Raw genomic sequence first — 25,786 nt, forward strand, 5'->3', positions numbered from 1 at the left:
TGCATCTGTTCTAGCAAACACCTTTTTGTAGTCCTCTTTCTGCTTTTTGCCACTAACAGGCTTAGTGGCAATAGTTTCACCGATGTGGAAAGTAAAACTACATGTATTTAGAAGGAACTTGGCTCTCAGGTAAGATGTGAGAGTGGAATAGGGAGAAACCTATGCTAAATTGATTAAAATAATGTGTTTTTTCCCTTGTTTAATACAGAAATACAAGCAGAGGCAAAAAGTTACATGTGAACACACTTAATTCATGCTTCTAGAGTCCCTGCTGAGGATAAAAAGTACTTCAGCATTGGAAAACTTTCTGGTTTAAGCAACTACTTAATTTTAGGGGAAGTTTTGTGTGGAGTTTTCTCAAAACAAAATGAAATGCAATATTCGACACCTGGTTCATAAACTTGTAGTATTTAGGCCTGAAGATAATGAATGCTAGATTTATGCCTTCAAAAAAAGGCAATTTTAAAAATAATTTGTGCCCAGTTACTTCATGAACTGTTTTTTCTCTCTGGGTTTATGCATATTTGTAGTTATGTGCACATAATTGTTTAGCTGAGCTATAACTCTTGAGAACTCGGGCTTTCTTGTTGCTTTACTACTTCTGCTCATTCTAACTTTTGGGTATCTGCAGTACTGCAGGATGTTTTGCACAGTAGTAAGGAGCCACAGTCATGAGACATATGGCAAAGAACTGTTGCTTTCCTGCTTCTAGACGTGTCTCTCCAGCTCAAATTCATATAGGTATTTTGAGAAGTAATGCTGTGATGATATTTTACTGGCCAACACCAGTTCTCGTGAAACGCTATTTTTTTATTTCCAAAGTAACTTTCTTCTGGTTATCAGTTTTCATGTGTTGCTGTAAGTCTGGCAAATAGTGTTAGCATAGAATAAAAGCTCCTTAGTGGAGAAATGTTCCACTGTACTGCAATGCATTATGGCAGCAGCTAAAATGAGCAATGATAGGAAGAGGGTTAAATGATCTCCCTTAAGCTTCTCTTTCAGAGAAATATTCTCTAGGGAATAGTATTTCCTTTAAAGAGAGATTCCTTAGGCTAACCCCTAATAAAGAGGCTATGAATGTACATTTTATTTATTTATTTTTTTTACCCTCAGAGCTCCATTCACCAAGAAAGTGATGTATCTTTATTGGAATCCACAAAGTCTGACAAAATCTATCCAGAAGCTCTTTAAAATAATTCCTTGAACTTGTCCTTGTTTTTTTTTTTTAATCTATATTTTTGAGGTTTAGATTGAGCCAACCAATTTATTCTGGAAGGTCTGTGGTAACATTCTGGAAGTTCTGTAACAGTATGTTGTAATGAGACAATCCTAGAGTATGTATGAAGTTACAACTTCTGTGTAGGAAGGAATACTATTCAGAGTGAAAATACATGTAGCAGAAATCATTTTAAAGAGAAGGGGAAAAAAAGAGGATAGGTCTGCCTTCAAGTTAAGCAAAACTGTATCTATCTACCATTAAAGTTAGTGTCTCCTCAGGCCGAGTAAATGAGTTGTTCTTTAAATACAGTGTTTCTTAAGAAACGCTGAAGTTGAAATGATATGACTGTGTGTTAGGAAGCCTATTTTGAGAGTTCTGAATTACTGTAATCAATGTGCAAAGTCTTTTAATCATGGTAGGTCCTACATCACAAAGCTCTGTGTGTGTGAGGTGTGAAAATTTTGTCACTAGGCAGCAGTGCTGCGCTTCTGAAACATTTGATGTAGAAACGCGTGGTAATTAATTTGCAGGCAGAAAAATCTTCATTCAGTTTGCATCACATACTGAGTCTATGCTAGTGGCTAAGTACCAGCTGGAGTTTGGGCTGGAGCCTAGGTTTTACTACAGATGCTGTGTAGAGTCTCTTCTGAGCTGTAACCTTTGAAGTGTGCTACAGACCCTTACTTACTCATCGCAGAACGTGGCACTCATATCGAGTAAAATCCCCTTGCAGGGACTTCATGCACCAAACTATTTGATGTTGCCTTGCATGAAGTTATAGACATAGTCTCTCCAACTTTTTCAGGAGATTATTGCCTGTTGTGGCTCTGAAGAAGACAGTGATGCTATGCAGCATTTGGCTTTTAATTACTGAAAAAAGAATATGGTAGTCTGCCTGTTCATTGTGCCTTGTTCTATATAGGGTAAAACTAATCAACAGAACAGCTGGGACAGATGCAGCCACAAGGGGTGAAATTTGCAGTATAGTGGTAGGACACAAGGCACACTCAGTGTTCTTGCTTAGTGCTATAGTATTACTCTAATTTCCTTAGCAGATTTGTGATTAGGCAGTTCTGCAGACTGCTGTGGGATGACAGTTCTGTTGTTCCTCTGTAGCAGATGCTCTAGATTGCTCCAACTCTGTTGTTAATCGATTTTTACTATTTGAGAATCATCCTTATGGGTTGCTGCTAGTTTTGCTCCTGCTTTTTGAACAGACTAAATATTTTCTGCTAATTTCTCTTCTGAGAGAAATTTGGGGATTTGCTCCCAACTTCTTGGAAGCTGCAAGGTGAGAGAAACATAAGTGTGTTTTGTTTTTATGAAAACAAAGCTTAATTGTAAGACAGGTTTAGATTACTATTATTATAGTAACATCTTTTTTTCGTTAATTATGGAAGCAGCAGCCAGTACAGAAAACATGAAACCAGTTCCTTGCCTCCATGGTCATTTAGTGGATTCGTTTGTACAGAAGAAGCAGAATGTTCAGTTTTAGAACACTAGATGGGATTTTGAGTGTTAATAAGTGGATGTTTTCTGTAATAGTTGTAAATGTCTTTAAAAATAAGTTGTCTCTTGCAGAAAAGAAACCGGTAGCAGGTAAGCAACCTCTTAATTCTATTGTGTGACCTTTTGTACAGGGGAAGGTTAAACTTATGTCCTCTATTAGCACAACTGCTGTTATACTAGAGTGTTAGGCTTGCGGTATTTGGGAATATTCACATATTTTATGGGAGGGAAATAAACTGAGGATGCCAGGTGTTTTTTCCTTAAACTCTGCTTATCTTCTACAGTCAATACACTATAAAATTACTGACTTCTTTTGACTTATGTTCTTTCTCTTTCTTTCTGCACAAGCACTCCTATTTGGACAGGGAAACCTCCCTCCTTCTCCGAAACATTGCAGGAAAGCCTTCTCACTTGCTGACCAAGGTGATGCTTCTTCTTTCCACCTGCATGTGACTATTTCTATGTAGAAAAAATGCTTGTGCTGTATGCTATGCTCCTGCCACCCCTGCCCTTCCCAGGAACTTCTGCGTTTACTTTTACATGATTTTCATGATTGTCAAACGTGCTTTTAAAGACTGTATTTTGTTGTTTGCTTTTGCAGATTTATCAGTGTTCAAGTTCTTGACAAGTACTTAATAGCTATGTCAGCAGGTAAAAATGTATTAACTAAAAAGGAAAAGTAGTGACCTAAAGGTTCTTTTGTTACTATTCCCACTCAGTGCTTTAAGAAAATAGAGCTACAATTGTGAAAAATATGTAGGAGCATTCAGTGCTGTTAAAAGGCAGTAGTATTCTTAAAATAAGTTTACTTGCTATAAGATGACAAACTGTAGCAAGGAATGGGACTTCCTTGAGTACTGTCTTGATATAACATGGGCACAATATCGTAGTAAGACAGTGAGCCAGGTATGGATGAAGCCTGATTATAGATACATTTTCCTTACAGGTCAATAATGGACTAAGAGGCCATAAATTGCCATTCACTTTCTCTGGTTCAGTTTAAAAATTGTAATTTCCATGCATATTTCCCTTTCTTTATAGAGTAGGAGAGATGGAGCAAGCTATAAATCTCCCAGACACACACACAGACAAAAAAGTGCTGGGATAAAGACTTATATAAGCAGCTTCAGACTGGTGAGAAAGCTGTTTAATATCTGAGGTGTCAGATAAGTCTGATGCTACTTGCATACTGCAAACCACTCCTTGGTTATTTTTCTGAAAGAGACATGATGGATGAAAAACCTCAGGCAAGACTGAACTTGCCAAGGTATGTTTTGTCACTTCAAAACAATATAATGTTTAAGTAGTCTGTACTTTTCTTAAATACATCAACATTTTTCTCAAAATGCTCGGCATGCATCTTGACTGCAAACTTTTAGGCTCTCTTCTAGAGGAACATAAACCACAGTGAAAAACAAGTAATTTTTTTCTTTTGTGACTGTTTCTCCTGAATTTCAAGTCTGTCACTTTTCCCTGCCACCTGTCAGCACCCTTTACCCCAAGTAACAAAGCAAATAGCCACCAAACCAGCAAGCCTTGCTTGGTTGAAAATTAACAGATTAACAATGGCTGTGGCACAAACTATAATACTCTTTCGTCTCCATGTATTTTCGTATCTTCCTTTCCTAGTTAGTTATACTGAATGAGTGGTGGTTACCACATGGTTATACCCATCTCACCGACAAAGATGTAAAGTAATACTGGTTCCAATACAGACCCCTGAGGAAAACCACTCATCTGGTCTCCACATGGACGTTGAGCCATGGACCGCAATTCTTTGAATGCGAGTATCCAGCCAATTCTTTATCCATCGAGGGGTCCATCTGTCAAGTCTGCATCCCTAAGTCTTACAGGGAAGGATGTTGTGCAGGACAGTATCAAGTGCTCTGCACAAGTCCAGGCAACTATCAGTTGTTGCTCCCTAATCCACCAATGCTGTAGCCCCATCATAGAAGGCCATCAGATTTGTCAGGCATAATTTGCTCCTGGTGAAGCTGGGCTAGCTGTCACTAATCACCTGTTTTCCATGTGCCTTAGTGTAATTTCCAGGAGTATCTGCTCCACAGTTTTACCAGGTATGCTGGTAAGACTGACTGGCCGGTAGTTCCCCAGGTCCTCCTTTTTCCCTTGATAAAAATGAGGGTTATATTTCCCCTCTTCTAGTCAGTGGGAACTTCATTAGACTGCCACAACTTCTCAAACATGATGGATAGTGGTTTAGGAATTTCATCTGACAGTTCCCTTGGGACCCCCAGATGCATCTCAACTAAGTCCATGTTGCTGCTGGCTTAGATCCCTTCAGCTTGTTGTAATGTTAAATAAGCCCCAGAATGAGAGAAGCAGTCCCAAGAACTTGGGCTTTTCCTTGCATTTGTAGTTAGGTGTTAGATGAGTTAAAACTGTAACTCATACTGCAGTCTATTGCTGGTGTCTCTCACTTGTCAAATAGTGTGTTTCTTACTGTTTTATTGTTTCTTGTGTGCTTCCTCTTCTTTGATCTACCCCTTATATTCAGTGTAGAGAGAATTTGGGGGAATGATAAATACCGGTTTTGTCCTCTGATGTAAATCCTTATAAAAAATTCTAGTCATGGACTAGGTTTCTGTTGCATTAGAGCTATGCACAGACACAGATCCTGTTGCAGCACAGGGCAGATCACAGCACAAAAAATGACCTATTCAGTGTGGTGGTCTCTTCATTTTTAAATGTAGTTCTGTGCTTTATTGTTCACAGAATTCACCCGCCTGCCCATTTTGTTTTGGAAAAAGAAGTGAATATAAATCCATGAAGTAGCTTACTGGATATTGAAAATAAAGCAACATGTTAAAGCTTCAAGCTTGTTTTTGGAGTTAAGATGAATACTGAAAACAAAGCTTTTTGATTTCGTCTCTTATGGCTGTGAGATACAGAGCACATGCAAATAATTTTGAGAGAGTACTCAGGGCTCAAATATATCTTAATTTAGGACATGCAAGTAGGAAATAGAAATGTGATGTGGAATTTCAAAGTTACCAGTTCTTTTATCATTCTGATGCATGTGAAAGTTAGACTACATTCAGGAAGCCAGATGGTGATTTAATGATGTAATGCTTCAGCTATGAATGTCAGCATCTGGAGAAAAGATAAGGTTTCACATTATGCCTTTATTTCACAAATATTTAGTACTTTATTTTTTTGCAGACCCAAAAGGCAAATGTGCTTCTTACAAATGTTGGTTCCCCTGTCTTTTGTATATTTTGGTTACTACATGATGAAATCTCTCCAAACCTTAGAATAAATCAGCTGTGAAGTTGGCTTCATGCATCTTGGGCCAGTCTGATTCAGATGTGCTCATTCTTGTTTTTTTTGTTTTTTTCTTTTTTTTTCATTTTCCTTCATTACTACTGGTTTTGCTGCATGTTGTTCAGGCAATCTGTCAGGGAGACAGTAGAACGTAGGTCCCTGTTGCATAAGACTCTACTCTGCCATGCCTTGAAGCATGCCTTACAAAGTCTAGTTGGAGGACAGTAACCAGTGGTGTACCCCACGGGTCAGTACTGCTCCAATTCTGATGAACATCTCTGTTAATGATACGGGTGATGAGATGGAGTGTACCATTGGCAAGTCTGCTGATGATGCAAAATCTGGAGAATGTCAACAGGCTGGAGAAATAGGCTGACAGGGACCCTGTGTAATTCAACAAGGGGAAGTGCAAAGTTCTGCACCCAGGGAGGAACCAGCCCAGGCACAAATACATACTGGGGACTGCCCAGCTAGAAAATAGATTGGCAGTAAAGGACCCAGAGTTCCTGGTGGACACCGTGTTGAATATGAGCCAGCAATGTGCCCTTGCTACAAGGAAAGCTAACAGTATCCTGGGCTGCATTAGGAGTAGTGCCAGCAAGTCAAGGAACGTGATACTTCCCCCTTCAGTCAGCACTGTGAGGCCACATCTGGAGCATGGTGCCCATTTCTGGCTTCCCCAGTACATGAGAGTTACAGAGATACTGAATAGAGTCCGGCAGAAGACAACAAAGATGAAGTGACTGGAGCTCCTCTCCTATGAGGAAAAGCTGGGAGAGCTGGGACTAACTAGCTTAGAGAGGAGAAGGCTCGGGGGAGCGATTGCAGAAATACATACAAATATTTGAAGGCAGTGTGCAAATAGGGGATGGAGCCAGGCTTTTTTCAGTGGTGCCCAGTGACAAGACAACAGTCAGGGCGCACACTGAAACACAGGAGCTTCTCTGAACATCAGGGAACACTTCTTTACTGGGAGGGTTACTGAGCACTGGAACAGGTTGCACATAAGTTGTAGCACCCCCCTCCTTGGAAATACTCAACAGCCATCTGGACATTGTCCTGGGGAACATGCTGTAGGTGACCCTGCTTGAGCAGCGTGTTGGTCAAGGTGACCTCAACCATTCAGTGAGAATGCAAAAGCAGATTTCTCAGGGATAGAGACAGCCATGTTTTTTGATGTGGGCAAAATTAACTGCTTCATGCCATATGATGTCCTGCTCAGCAATAAAAGCCGAGGGAAAAGGAGAAGGAAGAAGGAGGAGGATGACATTTTGAGTTGAAGTTTATCTTTACCATGTGTAATAGTTACTGGGGAAGCCCTGCTTTCCTGGAAATAGCTAAACGTCTGCTCGTGGATGGGAAGTAATGAATGAACTCCTTATTTTGCTTTGCTTGCACCCAAAGCTTTTGCTTTTACTTATTAAACTCTTTATAACAGATCATGAGTTCTTATGCTTTTATCCTTCTGCATCTCACTTGGGGGAAGTGAGCAAGCACCTCTATGGGACTTAATTGTTTACCTGTGTTAACCACCACAACACTGAAGTACTTGTTAATTTTGATCAAACACAACAGAGGCTCTGGAGGGATTTGTAGATGCCATTTTTCACTGAAGTTCATGATCAACTGCCCTCTATGCCTTTGCTTTCCTTCTTGGCTTTAACAGAGTGCAGACAGGGGAGAGAGCCTTTCTGTGGGAGCTCTTGACAAGGGCTAGTGTGGCTCTGAGATACACTTAAAATGTCACTGCTGCTTTCCACTTTCCTGTCAGAAGCCATCTCCCCTATTGGAGCTAGGCTTCTACTAGCAAAAATGGTGCACCGATATGGGGGGGAGAAATCAAGATGGCATTCATGAGAGCTATTAGGTGAGATTGAGAAAAGAGGGTTGGCTGCGTTTTGAATGATTGATGGATGCATCAGTAGTCCTCCTCTGTTTCACTTCCTCTACCTTTTCAATTAAAGGAAAGTGAAAATTACAGTTTCCTGTTTGTGTCTCTTTGTTTGCTTGTATGTTGTATCATCATAGTTTAAACATTCTATGTGAAAAAGTTGTCTCAGACAAACTCCAAAACCATACTACTGCTTCACATACATTTCTGAATGTATTAATATAATACATGAAGTCAAGACTGCTGGAGGTACAGAAAATGCTATATTGAGTTGGGAAGGGATAAGGGGACAGCAGGGCATAAGCCAACCTTAGAGAGTGCAGCCTTCTCGCAACAGAAGTAGATGCTGTACCCTTTCATGCTTAGTGAGCTTTAGAAGAGAGGAGTTTCTTGTTTTCCTGCTTACTTTCCTCACATATAGGTTGTTCCTGGTTATTTTGAGGTAGAAGTGTAATAAAACAAATCTTTGGGAATGGTTAAAAACTAATTCTGCTTCAGTTCATAAATGGACAGTGCAACTCTTGCTATGCGGTGTTTTACGTGTCCTAATGAATTTGTTGGGAAATACAGAACTGCTGTTAATATTCACCTAGAGTGGAGGAAAAGAACACTATCCTGATTACTTACGCACTCATTCAATGTTTCCCTTCCAGTGCTAATCACATGTACATGTATTCTAGTATTCCTTTCGTAAAAAATAAACAGAAAACACTTAATTAATGCTCAGATTGATACAAACACCGGATACCTGCTTTTAATCCTTCAGAAGTCACTGCTGCTCATGTGCATTTGATTATCTTTATTCAAAAAAGACTTTATAGAAAAATTTCCAGTAGTAGACATAAAACACCTTCCTTCTTGTTCTCTGTGTCTTCCCCACTAACCTAAATGGAATGTGGACTTTGCTACTTACATCTTATAATTTATTTGCTTGCTTTCCTAAATACTATGAACTTCAATGATATTTTTCCACTTCTTTCTATTCTGCCTACGTTCTGTCTGGCAAGCAGAAGAAATCAGTTAATGACCCTTTAAAGTGTACAATGAAACAAAAAATAAAACCCTGACCTAGAAATACGAAGTTGTTTAAACAAGGTCAGCTCTGTCATAGCACATGTGTTGCATATTTAACACTGAAACACAACCAGAATATCTTTAACTGCACATTTAACTGGGAACTGAGCAGAATGCTGATTATTATACTAAGGACATGTTAACTTCAGATTTTGGGGGTTATTCTTACCAATATTACACTATAGGGTAAAATTACTGGAAGCTGAGTTCTGGTATAAAAAGAAAAGAAGTTGTAAGTTTGAAGACCATTGTGTTGCAGAGTTATGCTCTTAATTTTAGTTCGCAATATGTTAGGATGAACAAGTTCTCATGAGAAGTGTGTTGCCGAGCATTATTTAAAACAGGTGCAATGTTTTCCATAACTGAATGTAATCTCAGCAAGGTCAAAAGCCTGTGAAGGCTCAAATCATCATAATGCAAGTATAACTGCACTCCCAGAGCTATCCCTTCAAAGAAAGAATTTATGTAGCGCTTTTAGTGATGTGTACTGCTACTAAAAGAGAATATTAATTTCCTATCAGAGGTGGAGATAACACTTCTGTGGGTTTATGTCCTCTGTGACTCCTTCATGCTTTTATATAGCATGTATGTGACTGTAAAGGCAGCCTTATGAAGGAGGAGATTCTGCTGAAAAGCAGTCTTCCTGCTGTGCTAATTTTCAACCAGGTCAACTCCCCACCCACGGCATCTGTGTCTGATACAACTGAAAAGGAGTGCTGTGCAAGGGAGGCAGTTGTATCAGCCATACCAGCTATATACTGCTTGTGGAACCATGACCTCGGTGGCAGTCCTGCCATTTATGTGCGTGTTGATGACCGCTTGGCAGCCTCGCTCACATTGCCGGTACTAGAAGGATTTACTAGCGAAGGGACGGGCTTGGAGATGGCTCTTGTGGGGGAGATGTGGATGGGTGGTTTTGCTTGGGCAATTATGAAAGGAATAGAATAAATCATTGAATATTGAAGAATTCGATAGTTATTTGGTTATTCAAGTATCAAAATAGTTATTTCTTCCTCCTGCTCCACTGAAAAAAAAACATTTGTCAAATCAGCAAACTGCAACAATGGCCTTAAAACTAATTATATATATATAAAGTAAAACAAACAAACAAAAAAAAAACCCAACATTTAAAATCCTAGACTACTCTGTGCTTTCAGAAATTCAAATTCTTGCTTCCTTTTCCTCTGTTTCTAGTAAGTAGATTCAGACCTCTTTATCGTTTGTATCTGGTTAAAAACAATTATTATTTTTAGCATTGTAAATCTGTTTTTTGTTTAAATTTAAACTGACTTTGTTAAAATTTAATAATGGTATAAGAAATTCTGAAATCTGGAATCTCATTAAAGTTGAGTGGGAAGTGAAAGATAATTGATAAGTGGTAGAATAGTAAATCCTTGAAATCTTTTTTGGTCTATACTTCTTAAAAAAAGTTTTAGGGAATGATAAGGGATTATGAACTTTGAGATAAACTATGATATTTTAGTTGTGTTGGCACAAGTGTATGAGAGGTCCCCTTCTGATTCCTTGTTGCTTGCTCTCTGTTGCTGCATGTACCTGTGTGCTGTGGCTATAAAGTGCTCCTGCTGGGATTTGCTATAGATAGCTGCATTGCATGGGTGCACAGTGAAATGGGCTGGAAAATTGTGCTGCTTGACTTTAGTGAAGAGCAAAACCAAACCTGCTGTCAACCTTTGTACAGGAATAAAGGTTTATGGTTGAGTTAATGAGCAACTTTTTAAAACTGCAAACAAAGTTTCTCCAAATGTGTCTTAAAATTTAAGAAGGCTTGCTGATCTCATAATGCATGGGTTTGTAGTATCACTGTTAGAAACTTGTAGGTATTTAAATCCTTGGGTTTTCTGGTACTAATTTTTTTCCGTGGATGAAAACAGTTAAGAAAGAGGAAGAAAATTGTAGAACTCTGGGGATGTTTTATATTTAAATGATTGTAGGTATCACAGTGCTTTTTTCTTTTAGTTTTTAATAGAATACTAATCTGATTTAACCTATCAGGGTTCTGTGACACCATTTTTATGATGAATAAAAAATTTTAGTTTCCCAGACTAATAAAAAGAAAAATGCTACTTGGTAATAGAATTCCTAGATAATGTTTCAAGCCGAAATTTTCTACATGTGCCAATTTACTGTTTCTTTTTTTTTTTTTTTTTTTTTTTTTGACAAGGGTTATGTGTCTCCCAAGACCCTGTCTTGTCTAGCTGATGTTCTTTTCATGTTTTTTCCCAGTGATAGTACGGCCACAGGTTTGAGGGAGCAAAAGCTGCTACGTAAGAATACAACCGGAAAAACCTTTAAGCAGTTGATGGGAATATTAGTAATTCACTGAGAAGCAAAAAGATTAAACTCTGTGGTTTTGAGGATAGCTGAATCTTGATATTTACAAGGAAAGTGGTCATCTAAATGTAATAAACAAACCACAAGTTACATTAATACAAGAAAGCAATGCAGAAAAAAATCTATATGGCGTGCTGTTCTTGAGATAGGTTGTACTACTTGAGAAAAATCTTAATTTTTCATTTATAAGAAGATTTAATACTTTAAAGCAGATTTTTTTCCCTATTAATGTATTTGTTTATTTTATTTGTTTTTATCGGGGGGGGATTATAAATTATTATGGTGCTTTTAGGTATTAGACACAATGAAAATTAACGTTTTAAGACTTTTAAAATCTGAAACCCATATATGATCATGTTGAAAATAGTGGTTACTTGTTTAGCTGCTCATTTCCAGTCCATTTTAAATACAAATGACAAAAAAAAAAAATCCAGAAATTAAAACCTGATAGTATTGATAATGTCCTAATGGGTAGGTTTCTTTAGTACCAGCAGATAGAATAGATTTATGTCAATGGATTTTTAATGCATTTCTTCTGGTTGTAACAAAACCAGATTAATGGTTTTAGAAGAGCACTGAAGAAAAGAATGCCTGTTTGCTTTATGTGTCTTAAAATACATCAAGTGAGGAGAAATACAGAATTTAGTAAGGATAAAGGGAGTGTTCAGGCTACTTACATAATACAGACTAAGTCTTCCAAATCAGTGGACATAGTGTGAAATCCTGTTTAGAGGATTTGTTTCACATAGTTTCTTTATGTTGTTAAATAGCACATTGAGAAATATCAGAATGTAAGTCTTATGCCAATCAACCATAAATCTGTTCAGTGCACTTAATTGTAAGCTCTTGCCAAATATATCTTGTCCAAGACTATGACTTTAAATGCGTATGTTAAAATTCTTGTGCAAGGCTATTTACAACGTGAAAGAATAGAGATAAACCAAGTGTATTTATAGAAAATATATACCTCCGGTGTGTTATTTTGGAGATAAAGGTAGTTGTAAGAGTTCTAAGAGTCAGATGTGTATAGTAACATTTCTTGTTTTGAAAATAACAATCATCATCACTAACAAGTAGTTACGGAATTATCAGTGGGTAAATTTGCATTTCAGTTCATGTTTTCAAGTGTGATAGCCACAAATTAAATCTTCTAAAACACAAATGAAGTTTGTATAACTGGAATTCGGTGTATCTTGTCCCCCCCAGGAGGAACAGGCCGCTAAACTGAAAGCTGAGAAGATCAGAGTTGCGTTAGAGAAGATCAAAGAGGCACAAGTGAAAAAAGTAAATTATTTACACTTTTTTATGATTTTTTTTTTTAATATATAGTTTGTTCACCTGGAAAACACGGGCAGAATTCTTCTCATTTGTGTCTTATTACACTTAAGAACCCCTAAAGAAAATAAGAACACTGTAATGTTCTGATCTGGAGTGATAATGTATTGTCATCTAGACTTTAACGAAAAAAACTTAGCATATGGAATAACATTATGTTTTCCTTAAGGAATAGCTTATTCTGCTGCTAGTGCACTATTAGAAGACTGCCTACTTCCACCCAGAGTTGAAAAAGATCCAGCCTCCTGAGGTTGTCTTTGTGTATTAAGCAGTCTTTTCTTTAAAATTTGGGTCTGTTTTCTTTATATACCCATTTCCCGTTTCACATAGTAGGATTTTCTAGTGATAAATGGAATGTAGGTATTCCAGATTATGGACAGAGGTTACCAAATAGAGAAGTCTAGTGATATTACCTGATGTATTAACAAAGAATACATCTGGAGGTGTTCCCTCCAGATTTAGCCTTCATGTTTTAATTTAGAAGTTCTTCCATAACTGTTGATATCTTTTACATTTAGCATTTATAACAAAAGCTGAAAAACTGTCCTGGCTGAAAGAAGAGAATTAACAAACCAACCAGTGCATTACAGATAATATGCTTTAACTTTTCCAGCTGAGTAAGGTGTAAAAAGGAAGCAAACAGCATAATAATTGGCAAGACAAATCTATTGTTTTCAGTTTTCTGATGAATGAAAAAACAGCTACATGTTTCATTCTAGGCAGCAACCTCTTTAAACTGGCAATGAAAAGCTACTGTTTTAAAAGCAGATTTGCTCTACATTAATGTTTCATACTCCCTAGGAAAGGAAGATTTAGTATAGGTACACAGTTTATATGATCAGCATTTTTAGAAAATACATGGGAAACAGGCAGAAATTTTGAGGTGCAAATCTGAAAAATTGTCATCCTTTGGAAGTTTGTGCAGAACTCTTGATCTATGCTTGTGCTACCTACAGCTATGAAAAAAATTGTCACGTTTATCAGATCAGGGAACTTTGTCAGGATGGAATTTTTTCCTCCTTAACACACACCTAAAGTACATTTCTGTTATATTGGGAAAACCTTTATTTACCCCCATATACTAAAGGAAAACGGTATTCTGCTAAGTTTACACAAGAAAATTATCTAATCATCATGTATGGCTTTTCACATTTGAGGGATAATTTTGATTGATCTTAATATTTTATGTTATTTAACAAAATCGTAGAAAAAGAAACTAGATCTTAATAAATAGGTTTTTATTTTAAATGAAGGAAATGTGGGAAGTTAATCCTCTTCTTGTTTTCCTAATTTTCTGCTTAATAGTTGGTGATCAGAGTCCACATGTCTGATGACAGCTCAAAAACAATGATGGTAGATGAGAGGCAGACAGTGAGACAAGTATTAGACAATCTGATGGACAAATCACATTGTGGTTACAGTTTAGACTGGTCATTGGTGGAAACCATCTCTGAACTGCAAATGGGTAAGTAATCATTATAAATTTATAATTCTTTTCTTTTGATGTAATACTTAACCATATCTATGTCCTCAGAGTGACTTAAATTTTTAATCTTTATAATATTTATCATGCCACACTAGGATGTTAATGTTACTTATTGTTAGACAAAAAAGGCTATTACTGGGTGAGAAGTTATCCTCTTCTACTTTTCATATGAAAAATACCATATTAGCAGGCTCAAAACATAGAAGTTTGAATAAAATAAGTCTTAAAATTGTCCTGTATTGAAAACAGAAATAATATGCACAAATTCTATGAAAACCCAAATCTCATGTATTTTTAAAAAATACAATCCAAAACGCAGACAGTTTACCTCATGCGTTTTATATCGGAACTTAAAAAAAAGATTAAAAATGGTTAAGGCAAAGCTCTTACCTTAAGCTCTTACCTCTTACCTTTTTATATTGTATTGTGTTATTTTGCAACCAGTTGATCTTTCCAAACATTTCTGGAAATATGTATGTAAGAGGAAGAAACACCTTTTTTATGATGTTTTCCCTTAGCTAGGCATGGAAGACCTATCTACCTTCACACTGTGTTTCTCATGTTATTGTTGTTCGTTGATTGTTCATTGTGTGCACAGTGCAGTGAAATGCAGTAAAAGTGTTGAGCTAACAAACTGTGAAGAAAGACATGTGGCCTGTAGCGTTCCTGTTCGTCTTTGCTTTTTATGTGGTCTGCTTCAAATGTGTGTGGTTAACTAATTTTTGAGGAGTCTGGTTTAGGTACATGCACATGAAGCACAAGGCCACTCTGCAATGGTTTAACCAGTAGCTTTATATGTGCTTTGCCCAAAAACTTAGTGATATTTACTTCCGTTTCACAGATGTAGAAATGGACACAGAATGAAATGCTTTTCCCAGTTGTACACTGCAGGTTTTAAACAAAAATGAATCTGGAAGGTTTCTTTTGGTTTGTACAAAGATTGTTTTCATTTTGTTTTCATTTTTATTTACTGTTAGAGCAGAGTAGGTATATAAAATAACCAAGAGTTACAATTTTTTTAATTCTATGTAATAAGTTCAATAATGGGAACATTGCATTACTTGCTGTTTTGCAAACTAGGGGTACATACGTAGTCGGTGAATAATTTGTTTCACGTTTGAGTTCAGTTATTGTTAATAGCAATTGATACATTTGGAAAGCTATCCAGTTTCCCTTATTAGGCTGTGGTGAGATTTAAGCTTGTGTATCACAGTCTTCATGATTTTTCTGTTCTGTTCTTCTTTTATTTAACATTTCTTTACGTTCTTGGAAGACAGCATTGTTGTGTTGCTGATAGAGTTTGAGTTATAATTTGAAAGCACCTTAGAAAGATGTCACTGAGACTTCAGTAATGTCCTGTGTTATGCCTATGTCATCTTAAACCTTCGTTCATTCCCTACAGATGACATTCTGTTGCATTCACCCTGTTTCGTATTCTTAATCACTAAAGATATTGAGGTGCCACTTGTCATCTCAGTCTTTCTTAGTGATAGACCCTAGGTCTGAATGTGATCGGAGCCATATGCCCTCTGTAAAAATGTGGTGTAATTGATTTTGGGGTTGAGAAGCATATTCCACATGCTAATGAAATGTCAAGCAAGTCCCCAAGGATTCTGAAAGAACTAATTTGCTTAAGTGCCTCTGTATGGCCTATATGAAGACGGAACAAAATGAAGAAAGCAAGGTTCTGCTTGAGTGTCTTTTAAAGGAGGAGAAAGTTGGTCCAGTGGTTTCTCAGAGATATATTATTTGTTATTTATTTTAGAATAAGGATTTTAAGACATTTCTTGGCCATTTCAGTAAATATTTCTCTTTTTTCTTCCTCCCTTCCTTTTTGCCTATATTCCTTACCTTTTACTGGTGATGACCATTTCAACAGAGTGTTCTCAGAAGCCACTGTTCATTTATCCACCCAGACAGATTAGTTGTAAGAAATACTGTGTCAGTTTTCAGAATTCTTCTACCATACCCGCACTAACTATGGGTATTCTGCATTTCAGAAACATTTCATTTTCTCTCTGATCATTGTCTATTACTTTTTTGGATACTTTATGAGAGTGAGATAGTGACTAGGTATATGGAATCAAATCTTGTGCTGAAAAAGCCACCTCATAAATTCCTTCAGGGGCTCTGCGTACCAGAGTACATATAAATGTGATAGCTTTTTTATTTGTACTCATAACATTTCAGATATTGTTATTTGAGTACATTGTGCTCCAGTAGGATGGTAAGCATTGTGACATAGCAAAAAATGTGTTGTTAAGGCTTAATATACAGACCATAAGCCTGAAGAGAGGGAAGCGAGAGTACTAAGTGTGTGTATGTGTAAATTTAAGCCAGGCATTTCTGAAAGTTGACTAAGCTCTTTTAGTTCCTTACTGTGTTTTAAACTTTTTCCTCATTTTGGTAGACCCTGAACTGTATTTTCTTTCTATACATGCCTTGTCTCCAAGATGCAACTATAGCGTAGCTTCTTTAGCAAAATGTGACAGACTAAAATGTATTTGCTCTTTTGTTATTGCTGCAGAAAGGATCTTTGAAGATCATGAAAATTTAGTTGAAAATCTTCTGAATTGGACAAGAGACAGTCAAAACAAACTAATGTTTGTGGAACGCATAGAGAAATACGCACTTTTCAAGAATCCCCAGGTAATCCCGAGGCTCGTGGTGAATGTATGCATTTATGTGCACATGCACGCCTGATTTCAGTTTCTTACTACTTTTTGTAGTATTCATTTCAATACTTTTAGTTTGATACTTTTATGTATATAAAAATGCTATGCAGCTTCACATCTCAGTGCCATGTACATTCACGTTGTGATTGGTACAAAACCAGGTCCCTAACAGAAAAACATGAGCTGCAGCAATCTGTTTTATAATGTGTTTATGGGTAATTTTAATGGAGTTAAAGGCAGGCAGTTTTATGGTATTTGCACCAATACTTCATGCTCTTCACATATGTAAATACGTGATAATACAAAGGCATTGACAGATACTGCTCAGAATAATGCCCCTCCTCTGTGCGTTGTTATTTTGTTGGCAAGAAGGTGGACAGAGAATCAGAGAGGATAGCCACTCCACAAGTGAATGACAAGAGAAGAGAACATGCCCTTTATCCTGCTCCCTGGTTAGGAAACCTAAGGGTCCTCTTGTTTTCTTGTTGTCGTGGTTCCGCTTGAGTGGGCAGCCGAGCTCCACCACAGCCGCTCTCTCACTCCCCCTCCTCAAAGAGGAATGGGGAGAAAATATGTGAAAAGGGCTCAAGGATTGAGATAAGGACGAGAAAATCACGCAATAATTATTGTAACGGGCAAAACAGACTCGGCATAAGGAGATAGTAAGATTTATTGCCTACAACTAACAAGCGAGAGAAGTGAGAAAACAAAGGAAAAAAAAAAACAAAAGCACCTTCCCCCCCATCCACCCTCTTCCACCTCCTCCCCCCGAGTGGCGCAGGGGAACGGGGAATGGGGGTTATGGTCAGTCTACAGCACTTCTTCTCTGCCGCTCCTTCTCGGTCACTCTCGTCCCCTGTGCTGTGGGGTCCCACCCACGGGATGCAGTCCCTGATGAACTGATCCAGCGTGGGCTTCCCACAGGCAGCAGCTCTTCCAGAACTGCTCCAGATATGGGTCCGTACCACAGGGTCCATCCCTCAGGAGAAAACTGCTCCAACCTGGCTCCCCTACGGGCAGCAGCTCCTGCCAGGTCACCTGCTCCTGCGTGGGCTCCTCTCCACGGGCTACAGGTCCGGCCCGGAATCTGCTCCGGCAGGGGCCTTCCACAGGCGGCAGCCTCCGTCGGTGCAGGGCCACCTGCTCCACCGTGGTCTCCTCCACGGGCTGCAGCGTGGAACCCTGCTCCACCGTGGTACTCCATGGGCTGCAGGGGGACATCCTGCTTCACCATGGTCCTCACCACAGGCCGCAGGGGACTTCTGCTCCGGCGCCTGGAGCACCTCTCCCCCTCCTTCTATTCTGACCTTGGTGCTGTTCCTCACTCCCTTGACTCTCCCGGCTGCTGTGTGGCGCAGCGTTTTTTCCCTGTCTTAAATATGCTCTCACAGAGGCGCAAAACAACATCGCTTATTGGCTCGGATCTGGAAAACAATGGGGCCCTTCCCAAACATGGGGCAGCTTCTAGATCTTTCTCACAGAAACCACCCCTATGGCTCCCTGCTACCAAAACCTTGCCACGTAAACCCACTACACTTGTGCACTGATTGTCAACGGGCAATAATGGAGATTTCCAGATGATAGCTTCAGATTTGATATCCAGTAGCAGTTCAGTACCATAAGGGGGTGGAGGAAAGTGTTAAAGGGAACAGAAAAACAGAAGGTGACTCTTTGAAGATTTGGAATTAAAAAGAACTACATATAATATCACTTGCTCTCTTATAACTCCTAGCTAAACTATTGCCTTCTGGTGTCATGTATTATGTTTATATCAGTATGACATGTATGTGGTAATTGCTTGGATCTGAAATCCCTATTTATCTAGAAAGCTAAGTGTCAGTTTTGCATGGCCATCCTTTCAGACAGTGTACTTCTGAGTAAAAATTGAAAACCAAGTCTTTTTCAAGTGGTTTGTGAGAAAGCTGAAAAACTGCAAAAAAAATTCTTTTTAAAAACATGGTTAATAAATGGTTACTGCTAGTACATATGGTAAGTACTGTCTGTAAGAATAAGTTATCAGGACAAAACCAATATTTTAATGTATGCATTTCTCATTCATTTAAAGTCTTGATCTAGCTAAACTTCATGAATACTTTTTGATTGTTGTTGTTTGTTTGTTTGTTCCCCCCCCTTCCTCTCCCCAGTAAGAGCTAGAGGCTAGGAAGAGGAAGACTTTGGTAGTCCCAGTCCTTTCCAAGCTGAAAAAGAGTTCAAGGGATGTTACTAAATAAGATATAGTGCCCATGCATAATTAGGTTGTTTTTAAGAAGACAAAGAGTATTTAGTAATTCTTCATGAAAAATATTCAGAGAACTGTAAGCACAACATGGAAAGAAGTACATTTCTTCTGTATGTACTTCTGTCAACACACAAATAAAATCAGGATGTAACAAATTTTAAGATACCTGTGTATTATTTTTTGTGAGGTTTTCAAGTTCCCAGTATTTTTATTTCTGGATACATTGTACCAGTCAGCTGTTAATTGTGTAGAAAGCAAGGATAATGTTGTTATGAGCCTGTTAGTTAGGCCAGGAGTAGAGGCTGATTCATGCTACTGGAAAAGGTAGTAGTAATTAAGGTCCATGTAATATTTAGCAGTCTGACAGTCTCAATTGGACTATAAAGTTTTGTTTAAATAACATAATGTTCTTAGATAACAGCTGTTTCTTCTTACTGCTGCAGAAAGGGACATGAGGAATATTATTTGGCTGCATTTCATGATGCCTATAGAAATACTGAGTTTTTCTTTTTACAGAACTATCTTCTGGGGAAAAAAGAAACCTCTGAGATGGCAGACAGAAATAAAGAGGTGCTGCTAGAGGTGAGAATTCCAAAATAAAAAGGACATACTAGCCATTTCAGAGTTTGAAGCTAAACTCTAAAAGGTTGTGGTTATTGAAATACATGAATGGAGCTGATTGTAGTTCTGGGAAAATGGAATGGAATGTGTTGCATTTGAGATAAATGGCTAATTTAATCTTACCGTTTCATATAAAATTGGTTAATAAAAATGTGTTCTTATTTTGTTTGGTAACCAATGTGAGGTTACTTCTAACTGTGGCTAAACGCAGTCAAAACTTGTATTTATCTGAGGTGGTAGAAATATTTTTTTTTAAAACTGGTTCTCTCCACATTGTTATTCTCTACAAAATTCTATAGCACTGTTTCACTGAAGAGTCTATATTAATATTTAAATATTGTTAGTAAGCTGGCAGTTAAAAATAGTTTCATTTACATTTCAAAATAAACCACGAAAAAATAAATTTAAAAAATGAGTGACAGAAAAGAAGTTATTTAATATTGAACACATAAATAGTCTACAGAACTGAGGACAACAGAAAAAGTAAGTGTGTAGCAAATAAAGCAAGCAGTACAAATAGTATCTATAAGCTCAAACCAGAATGATTTTGTGATGTTTTTCTAGAGACGTACCCATGCTGAAGTGTGATAGCTTCCACTTTATTTCCAGAATAATGAGTATGATTTCAGTCATTTCACAAAAGTAAATATTTTGAATATTTAATTTTTGATTATACTTAATAATACAATTACTCTTAGGAGTAGCATATTGCAGACTTTTAGTCTGTTATTACCAAAGATTCTAATAAGTGGTTATGTGAATACTGTGTATCAAAAAGTTGTTTGGAGCCACAACATGCAGAAGATTGTAACGCTGTCTAATTCTTCCTGTCTTCTAGGATTCCTCATAAATCTCTGTTCTGCATATTAGTCTGGAGTATATTTAATGCATTTTTCTTTCCGCTGTTAGCTTTTTATAAATAGAACTTTAACAGGAAATGCAGTATTGGCATTAGTAGCAACAGGGTACTCAAGTAATGGATACATATGTAGTTAAGTCTACGTATACACAAAACCTACGAGGCTTTATCTGTAAGGGGACCTCATGGATTTAAGGCCAGTAAAGCTGTTGGGAGGATATTTCTGATAAGCAGTGGTGAGAAAATCTTTACAGTAGCTACTAATATTTCTGTTGAGAAAATGCTAAGATCCTGTACAGTATTTCTCTGATTTACATTAGACCTCCTTCATGTAATCTCTGAGTCATGTTATTGCATGGATAAAGTACGTGTTGTGTATGTATTCCTTAGATAAAGAGTTTCAGAGTATCAGTCATTGAAAAAAAAACCCTGCATGCACTATGTTCTCTTTCTATCTCTTCACAAACCACTGTGTGTTCATCTGCAGGAATGTTTCTGTGGAAGTTCTGTAACTGTGCCAGAAATTGAGGGAGTTTTGTGGCTGAAAGAGGATGGTAAGAAGTCTTGGAAGAAACGTTACTTTCTTCTTCGAGCTTCTGGAATCTATTATGTCCCTAAAGGGAAGGCAAAGGTATGCTACTGTAAAGCAATTTCTCCAAGTTGTTTATTGCTGGTAAGTCATTTGTGTGCAAGTGTCAGCCTCAGAGTTTGGCTTGGCTATGCCCTGACCAGAGCCACGTCCCTTAATTAACAGTGCAGCTTTATCATGGAAGAAAATTAAATTATAAATTTACTTCAAATTACTGTGATGGTATTTGATGTAAATTGTCTAACCCCAAATTGCATGACAACAAGGGTCTGCTCTTTGAGTAAATTCAGGCTTAGGTGGTCAGAAACACCAAAGAAAAAGGATTGGTGGAGTTAAGAGACTGTCTTTTCTCAAGTGGAATTCAGATGAAGGACCAAGTTGCGCTGCAAATTCTGGTCATAAAATCTCAAGACCCAACTTCACAATCAATATGCATAACTTTATTGGGTTTAATTACTTCATATAAATGGGATTATTTTTGTACCAATTTGTGGTACATTTTTTGAAATTGGTAAATATCGTTCTGTTTCTTCAGTCTCATTTACTACTGTTCTGTATGTTTCGATAATGAAAAGGAAATGGAAAGCTGCTACAAATGCATTATAGCTTCAAGGCTGAACTCCTGCAAGTTCAAGTCATCCATGAAGCTGTGGGTCTTGACAGCATGAACTGGTCTGCAGCAGTTTGCAGTCTGCAGTTTGCTTCCCACACAGCTGTCAATGAAGAGAAAATCGTCCCTGTGCTCTCCCAGTGCATCAGCTCCCTTTTAGACTTGAATACATCTCAAACGTTCTCTCTATAGCCTTTTACTTGATTAAAGCAATCTATATGTAAGATACCCTGTTGAAATTCTGTGCCCTACAATCACTGCCAAACATCATAAAAAGTATACTTATGGTCAGATTGGAATTTGGAGACCTTGCTTATTACTAAGATGAAATATAACAAGCAGCTGTTAAAAAGTTTCTGATCAAATCAGTCTTATTCAGAGTTGGTATCAGGAAAGAGTAAATAAACATTAGCAGTCTGCTGTACAATGTGGTCAGAAGGCAAAATACAAATAACACACACACGCGTAAAAATGGACTGAATTTGAAAAAGAATAACCTTGTTAAAAGAATAAATGCCTGATGCAAGAGTTTACACATGGCTGTATCCCCTCTTTGCATTGTTAGTATTTAAATCAGATTGAAACTAACATTAGACTGTAACTAAACTTTATATTAGTATTGAATCTTAACACTAGACTGATTTTTCAGTGTGCGTGGTTTTCTTAAAAGGATGTTTTGTAAATGAGTATTTTTGTATTTAATAGGTCTCGCGGGATCTTGTATGCTTTCTACAGCTAGATCATGTCAACGTTTACTATGGACAAGACTATCGGAACAAATACAAAGCACCCACAGACTATTGTTTAGTGCTGAAGGTAACTTGTTAATTGTTTTAAAACTCCTAACACTAAAAATAGCAATTCAAGAGCTTCAGACATTTCCACACTAGTCTTAGTTTCTAACAACAAAAGAATGGTGTTACTGGGTTCATATAGCATTCTTGGCTTCTCTGACAGTGGCATTTCTTTATAAGCTGCTTAGGGAAAACTTAGAAGTATACAACAGTCTTGCAGAGATACTTCACAGAATACTTTTTCAGCCTTTAGAAGTTTAGGGAGTCATGGAATGGATCTCAGCTGTTCTGCTTTGGAACCCCAAGAAACTTTTAGCATAAACCTTGTATGTTCTTTTACTTCTGATCCATCAGTTGCTTTCCATTTTATTTTCCCTAGTTCTTGTATTGGTAAGTGAACAGTAAGTGAACAGTTGCTTGTTCTCCATGTTCTTCGTGACTTCATAAACATTTTCATATTGCCCTGAATTGCCTTACTTCCATACTGAGTCCTGGTCTATTTAATTTTGTTGTTGTTGTTTTTGTTTGTGTGGTGATTGTTTGTTTGTTTGCTTTTTACTATAAAATGTGACACTAAAATCTTTCTTTGGAAACTATGCTTTACAACAGTTCAGATTCAGTGGAAATGCTCCTTGAAGCACTGATGTCAGGGAGTTCCTGTCTTCTCAGAGCATAGGTCCAGAGTTGTGCAGAAACTTGTGAGAATATTTTGAGTGTCAAGGCTACCTATATTGCCCTATCTGAGGGAAAGGGGATGCTGTAAAGGAAGAAACTTCAGTGTATAAAGGACAAATAGAAAGAACAAGTAGAAAAAATGTTACAAAAGTAATGACCTGATCTTAAACGGCGGGACTTGAGTGCTTTCAGTTATTTTAAATTGCATCAATTCATCTCCCGGTCTCTCTTGACTCTCACAGGTTTTTCAAAATGGTGTTAGTTCTTGCAAGATAGCTAGCTACAAAGCTTTTTAAAAACAGATTTTCACAGTTTGTTCATAGCAAATAAAGCATTTTCATGGATTTGAAAACGGTGCAAGTAATGAGATAGTTGTGCTTAAAATTTTCCTTTGAATTTTTATCTTCCCTAATTCCCATCTCTTGCGGTGTTATGCATAGCAGTACGATAGAATGTTTTATGTGCCTGGAGCGTGTGACTGCCTATGTGTGGTGTGAAAGAAGGATTTCATTTTTCAACAGACAGGGCAACTTGTTTGGGCCCACTGAGAGGTAGAATCATAGAATCATTTAGGTTGGAAAAGATCTCTAAGATCAGCAAGTCTAACCATTAACCTAGCACTGCCAAGTCTATCACTGCTTGATGTTCCTAAGCATCAAATCTACACATCTTTTAAATACATGTACATCTAAGGATGGTGACACAACCAATTCCCTGGACAGCCTATTCAAATGCTTTACCACACTTTCAGTGAAGAAATTTTTCCTAATATCCAACCTAAACCTCCTGTGGCAACTTGAGGTTTCCCCTGAACCTCCTTTTCTTTAGGTTAAATAACCCCAAGTAGATTGAATATCTAATATGGGACATGAGATTAAGGGAGAAAGCATAAAACTGAAATTGGAAGTATATTCTCCGGTCTTATAAGTCCTTGGCACAGTTAACTGAACACAATTAAAGGCAAAAATACCCGTGTTTGTAGGTATTATGTTATTTGAACTAAATTGATTTCTTATGATTGCATGTCACTTTCGACCTATGTCATTTTGACAGGTTAAAATGGATATTTTTTTCAAACTTGTTGATCACCCAGAGTAAATCAGACTTTGTCTCAGTAGATTTAAAATATATATATATTGCCAGTGTAAGGGAACTCATGGAAATGTTGAAGTCAAAATTTAACATCTAAGTTTTCCTTTATTATTTAAGTAGATTCATGTTGTAAAGTTAGTTGGCTAACTTATACAAAATGAAGCTATATTTTCAGTGTGGAACTGACGAATCACCAATTACATTGAGTTCTGCTTTCCTCAATTCTCAACATGTTAAATCAGTGTTTAATATTAGTATCAACAGCATAGAAGCCATATAATTATTTTATTTTTTTGTATACACAATTGATTTTGTGGACTCACTAAGCTGGGAAAGAGCTCCAAAATATGAATGGGGGGAGGGAAGAGGTGAATGGGAAAAGCATGCTAAAATGTTGATCCATAATAAAGTGCGGAATGGACTAGTCTTTACATATTGTCTCCTTTGTTTATCGTGAACCTTACTGTGTAAGACGGTTGCTGTTGTTAAATACGACAGTTGCATGCTGTATATATTACCTCCTTGGTCCTGAATGTTAGATTTCTGAGAGTTCCTTTTATTTATGTATAGCCAAATTTTAGAACAAGTCCAGAAAAAATAGGCTTGTTAGGGAAGTAATTGCTTATGCTTTCATAGATTCCTCTTTGTTACACAATGTGTACGTGAAAGAGATCAGTTATGAAAAACAAAAACAGAGATCTAAAATCATAGTGAAGTTAGTTACATATATTCTGGTTATGAAGATAAATGTGTTCGTGTTCATTTTGAAACAATTGTGTTTGGAAGACGTAGCAAGAGAAAACGGTCTGAAAAGACATTAAAAGTTCTTTGATAGATATTTAAGACAGTCTCCAGTAAAACTGAAATGCCTATGATCATCTAGCAAAACTCTATTGCTCGTCTATAAGCTAATACAGGATAATAATAAGTTGAGTATTCACAGCTGCCATGAGAGCTGTGTGACATGTAACTTCTGCAGCACAGACAGCAAACAACTGAGTAATCCATCCAGAGTGATTTCCATTGTTGGATTTAAAAATATATATATATTGTATTTCTTTACTTCTGTATTTATAAATACAGTATTTTTTCCTTTCCTACATGCAATTGGGAACAGCAAGTATTTTAAATGACAGCCCTGTATCAGTAGGACAGGGACCCTGAAGGCTCTACAAGCTGAGAACAGAATTGTGCTCAACAGGGTGTCATTTGTGGAGTGTCTCACTCAAGCCATGCAAAAGCAGAGAAGAGTATGTTTGCTTTCCTCCAGTGTGTTTTGGTGAGAGGTAGCTAAAACAGTTGTCTCCCTCAGGTGGTGATTTAGTCCATAGACTGCTAAAGGAGCCAACTCTTCACACTTTGACTGTCCCTTGCTTGCAGTTTTTACAAGCTGACACTGTTCTGACTGCTTGGTTTGAGAGTATAAATATTTCTAAAGGGCCTTGGGGATGCAGAAAGCTCTGTAGGTACGTAGAAGGTACAGC

The 25,786-nt window shown here is 37.4% G+C and overlaps 1 protein-coding gene across 5 annotated transcripts in view; it reads left to right on the forward strand.

Annotated features, from left to right (window-relative positions):
- RAPH1 (Ras association (RalGDS/AF-6) and pleckstrin homology domains 1) overlaps nucleotides 1–25,786 on the forward strand; it is an 87,441-nt gene that overhangs the window by 47,681 nt on the left and 13,974 nt on the right. For 4 of the 5 annotated variants that reach the window (XM_082763069.1, XM_082763065.1, XM_082763066.1 and 1 more), the window contains 7 exons: nucleotides 3,077–3,151; nucleotides 12,534–12,611; nucleotides 13,968–14,127; nucleotides 16,676–16,797; nucleotides 19,579–19,644; nucleotides 21,030–21,173; nucleotides 22,447–22,557. In XM_082763069.1, coding sequence (XP_082619195.1) covers nucleotides 3,077–3,151; nucleotides 12,534–12,611; nucleotides 13,968–14,127; nucleotides 16,676–16,797; nucleotides 19,579–19,644; nucleotides 21,030–21,173; nucleotides 22,447–22,557 — 756 coding nt within the window. The remainder of the gene's footprint in view (nucleotides 1–3,076; nucleotides 3,152–12,533; nucleotides 12,612–13,967; nucleotides 14,128–16,675; nucleotides 16,798–19,578; nucleotides 19,645–21,029; nucleotides 21,174–22,446; nucleotides 22,558–25,786) is intronic. The other variant, XM_082763068.1, reaches the window with a different exon arrangement.

The sequence above is a fragment of the Aythya marila genome (assembly GCF_965140915.1).
Source record: "Aythya marila genome assembly, chromosome: 6".
Taxonomy (NCBI): Eukaryota; Metazoa; Chordata; class Aves; order Anseriformes; family Anatidae; genus Aythya; species Aythya marila.